The sequence below is a fragment of the Saccopteryx bilineata genome, chromosome 2 (genome assembly GCF_036850765.1).
Source record: "Saccopteryx bilineata isolate mSacBil1 chromosome 2, mSacBil1_pri_phased_curated, whole genome shotgun sequence".
NCBI classification, from domain to species: Eukaryota; Metazoa; Chordata; class Mammalia; order Chiroptera; family Emballonuridae; genus Saccopteryx; species Saccopteryx bilineata.
This window is the reverse complement of record NC_089491.1, coordinates 2,834,841-2,842,633: the sequence shown is the minus strand read 5'-3', so window position 1 is coordinate 2,842,633 and position 7,793 is coordinate 2,834,841. Positions and strand designations below refer to the sequence as shown.

Sequence of the window (7,793 nt, the reverse complement as noted above, 5' to 3'; positions counted from 1 at the left end):
GGGGCCAGGGTGCCCTTCAGCCTTGGCTTTCCCGTAGGCGTGAAGGGGACAGGCAGACTGGGGGGGGGGAGTAGTGCAAAAAAGAAAACGCCCCCGCCCACCCAGGGACGAGCAGAACCCCGTGCTCCCACGTCGGGGCTCGGCCCCTCGGCCTCAGTTTCCCCACTGTCGGCCTCGCTGCGGGGCCGGCGCGGCCGGCAGCTTTGTGTGGCCGCGCAGACAATGGCCCGGCCGCGTCGGGCTCCCCAGCCCCTCTCTTTTTCTCCTCCTCCTTCGCCGCCCGAGTGGCTTCTTTTTCTTTTTCTTTTTTTTTTTGGCAGGCTTGGGAGGGAATTCTGCTCCCGCCCGCGCCCCGCCCCCGCCCCCTGCCCCCGCGCGGCTCCCGGGAACCCCTGGCGGAGGCAAACTTGCAAGTTTGCACGGCGCTGGCTCGCTCGCAACTCGGAGGCCGGGCCGGCGGGAGGCCCGCGGGAGCGCGCGCGGGCGGGGGCGGCGGCGGAGGGGGTGCGCGCGGGCGGCGGGCGGGGCGGGAGCGCCGGGCGGGGCGGCGGCGCTGCGCCGAGTTCGCGCCCGTCGCGGGCCCCCCGCCGCCTCCCCCCCCACCCCCGCCGGCGCCGCAGCGGTCGGAGCGGGGCGCGCGGGCGCGCGTGGCGGGGGCGCGGGCGCGGGCGCGCGGCGGCGGCGCGCAGCACAAGTAGTTTACATTGTTGGGCGACTTTTGCAACAACTCGCCGCGCCGCGGCCTCCGCGCGCCGCCGCCGCCCCGCCGCCGCCGGCTCCCGCCGCCCGGGCCCGGCCGGCTGCGCCGGGGGCCGCCGCGCTCGCTGCTGCCCGCCGCGGCCGCGGAGCCGCCGCCGACATGGACACCAAACATTTCCTGCCGCTCGGTGAGTGCTCGCGGGCCGGCGGGCGGCGGGCGGGGGCGCGTTCCCGGCGCGCGCGGGGCGCCCCCCGCCCCGGGCCTCCGCGGAGTTGGGGCGCCGGGCTCGGGGCGGGGGGCCGGGCAACTTTTCCCCGCGCGCGCCGGGCGCGGAGGGGGCGAGGGCGGCGGGCGCCCCGGGGCCGCGGCGGGGCCGGCGGGACGACTGGGACGGGGTCCGTGCCGCACGGCCTGGCAGCGCCCCCCGCGGCCCCGGCGCCCGGCTCCAGCCGGCGGCGCAGGGACCGGGCCGGCCTGGCGGGCGGAGCAACTTGTGCGCCTTGGGATCGGGACGGCTTCCGCGCCGCCGCCGCCCGGGCCGCCGAGTCCAGCAGGCCGCCGGCCGGAGCACACGGGACCCTCCTTCCCCAGCGCGGTGGGCAGGGTCAGCGAGGGGCCCAACGGCCGGGGACGTCAAACCTGCCGGTGCCCCGTCCCAGAATGGGGGCCCCTTACTCTGGCGCACTCCGGGTGTTCTCCCGGGCCTTCTCCGGGGCTGGCCCTACACTTGGGGGGGGGGGGGAGGACGCCCCAGAGGTACTGACGGTCACTTTTCCTGTCCTTCCACTGCCATCCTGCTCGGTGGCTTCCTAGCCGCAGACTGTCTTTCAAGTCCAGGATGGGACTCACCTTGGGAGGAGGAGGGGGCATGGCAGGCGCCCCCAGCCGTTGCCCTCCCTAGGGGTTGGGAGCCAGTAACAAGCAAGGGAGGGGGAGGTGGCCGGGAGACTTTATAAATGAGTGCAGGGAAGGATATTAATTTGGTGGTGGGGACAGCAGCCAGGCTGTCAGGCTGGGTGAAGGATTTGCCCTGAATGGAAATTAAAAAAGCTGATTCTCAATGAAACCCCACGGTCGCTTCCCCCCACCTCTCTGCCCACCCCTCTGCAGCCTGAGGTGCAGTTTGGCCACCTGCTTGGTGGTCAGAACCTAGCACGGCCGGCCGGCAGTGCAGGGACCTTGGTGTGGTTGGGAGCTGGTCCCCAGAGTGTCGGGGCCGGGCTCTGAGCACTGAGCGCCCTCACAGAGGACGAGGGCTTGCTGCAGGATGACGGGGGCAGGGTTCCGAGTTTGTCAGATCGAGGACTCCCTCCCTGACTCTGTTTAATGAAGACCTCGGGAGCACCCCCCCTTTCCCTAAGCCCTGGAGGTGGTGGGCCCTCGCACCCATTTTACAGATAAGGAAACTGGCTGGCCACGGCTGGGGCCACCAGCTACCGAGGGGTGGACTTGGGATTCAGCCCACCAGCTCTCGTAGCCGGGGTGTGTGGAGCAGGGAAGAGAGCGGAGTTGTTTGTGACTCGCTGGTGCCTGGCGTAGTATGGGGCTGGCGGGCTCCTGTGTGGGCCGGTGTCTCCTCCCCATTAAAGCGTGAGCTCCGTGCAGAGGCACATGCGCGCGCGCGCACACACACACACACACACACAGGCAGAGCTAGGTTCTCCCAGAGGAACCCTTCTAGAACAAGAATGCTCACTTTAAGTCCCCCCCCCACCCCCCACGTGGCAGGGTCCTGCTGGGTACTAGGAGCAGGACAGGTCTCTGTCCCTGACGTCCTGGGTGTTGGCACATGTGGGGCCCAGGTGGCAGGATGGCTGTGCCCCATGAAGGGGAGAGGTCACGCCTAGGAGCCACCTCCGTTCTGCCAGTGGCCTCCCTCCCAGGCAACCCACACACCCCAGGCCTGAGCCGAGAGGCTTGGGCTCTGATTACATTTTATTTTTTTCTAAGCTTGTGACCAGCTCTGAAGTCCACTGGAGTTGAAGGTCCATTTCAGCGGCTACTTGCCTAAGCCCTTTTGTCAACACAGCCTAATCCCTCCTGGGGGGTGGTGAGTGTCAGAGGGCCTGACATGTGCAGGAACGTCCGGGAAGGCCCTGCCGCCCCTCTGTGCTGTCTGGCCACCTCGGTTAGAGAGGGCTTCCTCCTCCCGGCACCACGCCGTGGGGCTTGGTGGGCTGGGACACTCGCCCTCACCCGCCAGGCGCCTCCCAGCTCCTGCCGGCTGGGCCACTGGCGAGGGCAGGGATGAGCCCAAGGCGTGGGTCTGAAGGCCTCTCCTTCCTGCCCTGCTGCCCAGGCTGCCCAGCCCCCTATCTTCTTCAGTGGGCAAGGCCCGTGCTGCTGGCCTCCAGGACCGTGGGACAGGACGGCAAGCCTGTGACGCTGTCTGGAGGTCTCAGATCACACCAGTCTCCCTTGGCAGCTAGTGACCCATTTCCCCAGGGAGGGGCAGGTGGCTAGTAGCAGACGGATAGGCCTACCGGCTCCCCTCTGAGGGGCTCTTTGGGACCTGGATGAGCTTGGAGCCCTGGCGAGGGGCTTCTGGTAACATCGGAGCCCTTGGGACCCAAAATAGAGCACGTTCTGGGGCCTCCCGAAATAACAGGGTCACATGACTCACAGGAGGCCGGGCTGGGAGTTGGGGCTGGAGTTCCCTTGCCCAGGCAGCTCTCTCCAGCCTGGGCACTGCTGACGGCTGGGGCGTTTGTTTCGGTGAACTCGAGAGGGGGATCTGTTTGTTGATGGGAAAGTGTCAGGGGTCAGATGTGGCCTGACCGTGGCCTGACCGCCTGACCGTGGCCTTGCCGGCCGCATCTTCCCCCAGGACTGGCTGTCATACCCGGGCCCAGCGTGCAGCCTGACCCCCTCTGCCCAGACGTGGGTGGGACAAGCAGCTGGGGGCCCCCAGGATGGCCGGGGCTGTGAGCCAGGGTTCGGCGGCTCCACCAGCTCTTCCAGCTGTGCCTGTCCTTCAGGGCCTGCGGGGAGCTGCACCTCCTCCAGGAGGCCCTCTGCCTGCGCTCTCTCGGCACCCACCCCCACCCCACCCCCTCTGGCAGTACTGGTTGGTGGTCTTCATTTCCTCTCCTGGGAAAGGAGCCCGGAGGTGGGGTAGTTGTGGGATGACTGTGCAGGCGCAGAACGCGTGCTTGGGGGTGGGCCCCCTGCCCGGAGGGGCTGAGTGTGCGTGCCAAGGCTCTGGCACCCAGAGAGGGGCCCCGCGCTGAGTGAGGTGGGACAGACGTGAGCTGCGCACAAGGCGGCGTGGGGGTGGGCGGGAAGCCTCAAAGGCCTTCCCAGACCCGGTGGACGCTGCCCGCGGGGCCTCTGTTCTCAGGTCCGGTGGGCTCTTTCCACAGTTGGCGTGTTTCAGGGCTGGAGCCCCGTGGGTGGTGGTCAGGGCCAGTCTTTCAGGAGGTGACGGCTCCTTCCCAGCTGCTGGGCCCGGTGCAGCAGCTCTCTGGCGGACACGGAGCGGAGACGTCTGAGCTGGCTCGGGCTGAGGCTTCACAAGCCAAGACCTGCCCTCCTTCCCTTCTCCACCTTCTCCACCTTCTCCACCTTCTCCACCTTCTCCACCTTCTCCACCGGCTCCAGGTGTATTGTTCAGAGCCGCCTTTTGTGGCCAGGGCCCATTCATCGGCCTGTTTCCATGGGAATGGGCCGCTGGTGGGGCTAGGGATGGGGTGCAAGGGTTTGGGGGCCTCAAGAGCCTGGTTGCCTGGGTGGTGGGGCTGGCATCGGTTTGGGGATCACCCTCCAGGCCTGTGTTCCCATGCTGGTTAGGGTGGTTGATTTCGAGGATGCGGGGTGGGGGTGGGGGTGGGGGAGGGGTGCCCTTCCCCTCACCCCCCCTCCCCGGCTGGCAGTGTTGATACTTTGTAAGTTACGGCTCCAGCCTTGACTCTCTCTTCATCTTCTCCTTTTCCTCACATTCAGACCCCTTTGTCAGTGGCTCCCCTAGACCCCTCTCTCTGGAAGTATGTGGCCACCCCTTAGGGGAGGACCCTAAAGCCATACCTCCCGGTTGCTGGTCAGGCCACTGGGCATCTGGTCCTCTGTCCTTGCAGCCTGTGTGTGGCCTGCCTCTCCGAGCCTCCCCTGTCCATCTGTATAATGGACACACGTCTGGGCTCTTCCCGGCCGCGGGGGAAGGGAGTGGGTTTGTCGTGGGGGCGTGTGTACCTCCGACTCCTACTGGGGCAGCTCAGGCCCTGTTCTGAGTGCCGGGCCAGAACAGGACCCCAAAGCCTGGCTGATGGTCAGGTGTGTGGGGCAGATTGGGGGCAAGGGGGGCTGCCCCGTGTCCTCCCCTGCTGGGTCCCCCTGCCCGGGCTCTTCCCGAGGCCCACAGGAGGCGCGTGGGAGCCAGGGACTCGCCCGCAGGCTGAGTCGAGCCAGGCGCGAGCTGTTCTGAGCGGTGGTGCCCGGCGCCTCCCAGACGGGGAAATTGCACCCTAGAGTTACAGAACGCTCGTCTAGCTCAGCAGCCGAGCGTGCGTGAACTGGAGCAGAAAGCGGCTCGTAGCGTCTGCCCAGGCCCGTGCGGGGAGAGCGGGATGTGTGCACACGGGCGTGCAGCTCGCACACGCGCTTCGCCAGCTGCGGCTGCACTGTGCCCCTGCCACCAGCCCTGCCTGCAGCTCTGCCGGGCACTGTTGTGTGTGTCCCTGTGACCCCGTGTCTCTGTGTCCTTGTGTCCCTGTGCCCCATGTCCCTGTGTCCCTGTGCGTGTCCCTGTGTCCCTGTGAGTGTCTCTGTGTCCCTGTGTCCCTGTGTCCCTGTGTCCCTGTGCGTGTCCCTGTGTCCCTGTGTCCCTGTGTCCCTGTGTCCCTGTGCGTGTCTCTGTGTCCCTGTGCGTGTCTCTGTGTCCCTGTGCGTGTCCCCATGTCCCTGTGTCTCTGTGTCCCTGTGCGTGTCCCCGTGTCCCTGTGCGTGTCTCTGTGTCCCTGTGCGTGTCTCTGTGTCCCTGTGCGTGTCCCCATGTCCCTGTGTCTCTGTGTCCCTGTGCGTGTCCCCGTGTCCCTGTGAGTGTCCCTGTGTCCCTGTGCATGTCCCCGTGTCCCTGTGAGTGTCTCTGTGTCCCTGTGCGTGTCCCCGTGTCCCTGTGAGTGTCTCTGTGTCCCTGCGCGTGTCCCCATGTCCCTGTGAGTGTCCCCGTGTCCCTGTGAGTGTCCCTGTGTCCCTGTGCATGTCCCCGTGTCCCTGTGCGTGTCCCCGTGTCCCTGCGCCCCTGGGTGGGTGGAGTTGGTGACTGGGTGCTGCTCGGCCTGGTTTCTGCGTCTCCCGGTCTGGACGGATGGAGCTCCGTGGTCCCTGCCTGTCCCGTTTTTCTAAGTCTGTCCTGTCTGTTCAGGGCCCCGTGCTGCCCCTTCCAGGGTGCTGGGGGTTCCGCCCGTCCTGCACCTGCTGTGTACCTGGGACTGGGTCCTCGGACGGGGAGACGGGGGGGGGGCCGGGCCCTCGGACGGGGAGACGGGGGGGGGCCGGGCCCTCGGACGGGGAGACGGGGGGGGGGGCCGGGCCCTCGGACGGGGAGACGGGGGGGGGGGCCGGGCCCTCGGACGGGGAGACGGGGGGGGGGGCCGGGCCCTCGGACGGGGAGACGGGGGGGGGGGGCCGGGCCCTCGGACGGGGAGACAGGGGGGGGCCGGGCCCTCGGACGGGGAGATGGGGGGGGGGGGCCGGGCCCTCGGACGGGGAGACGGGGGGGGGGGGCCGGGCCCTCGGACGGGGAGACGGGGGGGGGGGGACCGGGCCCTCGGACGGGGAGACGGGGGGGGGCCGGGCCCTCGGACGGGGAGACGGGGAGGCCGTGCCCTCGGACGGGGAGACGGGGGGCCCGGGCCCTCGGACGGGGAGATGGGGGGGGGCCGGGCCCTCGGACGGGGAGACGGGGGGGGGGGACCCGGCCCTCGGACGGGGAGACGGGGGGGGGGGCCGGGCCCTCGGACGGGGAGACGGGGAGGCCGTGCCCTCGGACGGGGAGACGGGGGGGGGGACCGGGCCCTCGGACGGGGAGACGGGGGGGGGGACCGGGCCCTCGGACGGGGAGACGGGGGGGGGGGGACCGGGCCCTCGGACGGGGAGACGGGGGAGGGGGGACCGGGCCCTCGGACGGGGAGACGGGGGTGGGGGGACCGGGCCCTCGGACGGGGAGACGGGGAGGCCGTGCCCTCGGACGGGGAGACGGGGGGACCGGGCCCTCGGACGGGGAGACGGAGCCCGAGGCCTGTCGCGGCCTTGGCGCTGCGCCTGGGTCCCTGGGCGGCGACCTGCTCTTTCTTAGCCAACTGAGTTCCTAGCCGGGGCTCCCCGAGTCCCCGCCGAGCAGGACCCGTCGCTGGGATGGGGGTGCCGCTCCCCAGACCTCCTTGATCCTCAGGTGGCGTCTCCCGATGCTGCTCACCTGCTGGGCCTGGGTCTGTGCCCCGGCCTGGGACCGTGGGGTCTCGGGCCCCTGGGAGAACCAGTGTTCTGTTCTGTGGACCTTGCGGGAAGCGGGAAGCTGTCTGTTCTGCTCCTTTTCACGCCCTGAGGCCCTCTGGGACTGCAGACCCTTGGTCCTCACTCAGGGTGTCCTGGGCTGGGGTGGGATGAGGCAGAGGCTGTCAGTGCTCTGGAAAGCCATGGGTTGGGACAGCAGCTGGAGGACCCCTGTGGCCTGGTGCCCACCTCCTCACCCCTCCAGGGTCAAGCTGTCTGGAAGCAAATTCCTGAGGGACCTGGTGGTGGCGGCGGTGGGGGTTGGGGTTGGGCAAGTCCCCAGGGCAGAGTGGGCCTAGCCGTCTGTGTGGTCTCCATGCCCGGCGCACACGTACGCACGAATGCCATGTGCCCACACGGGCATACGCAGATACATAATACATAAACGGTGCATGCACAGACCCACATGAGCACGTCACAGTGGCATGCACACACACACACGTGCACACACATGCCTGTGCACGCATGTTCCCAGCCTGCCTGGCCGATCCTAACAGTCTCTACAACAGCCTGTTTCTTAGAAGGACCCAGGCCGGCTGGCCGGGTTCCCTCCCCGCGGCCCCAGGGCACACCTGCTGGGTGCTGGCCTGGTCCTGTCTTGCCT

At 68.9% G+C, this 7,793-nt stretch overlaps 1 protein-coding gene across 1 annotated transcript in view; it reads left to right on the top strand.

Annotated features, from left to right (window-relative positions):
* Positions 1-712: 712 nt before the first annotated feature.
* The window catches only part of RXRA (retinoid X receptor alpha), a 108,453-nt gene continuing 101,372 nt past the window's right edge, over positions 713-7,793 (top strand). Inside the window, exon 1 of the mRNA XM_066255758.1 lies at positions 713-887. Coding sequence (XP_066111855.1) covers positions 860-887 — 28 coding nt within the window. The 5' untranslated portion in view covers positions 713-859. The remainder of the gene's footprint in view (positions 888-7,793) is intronic.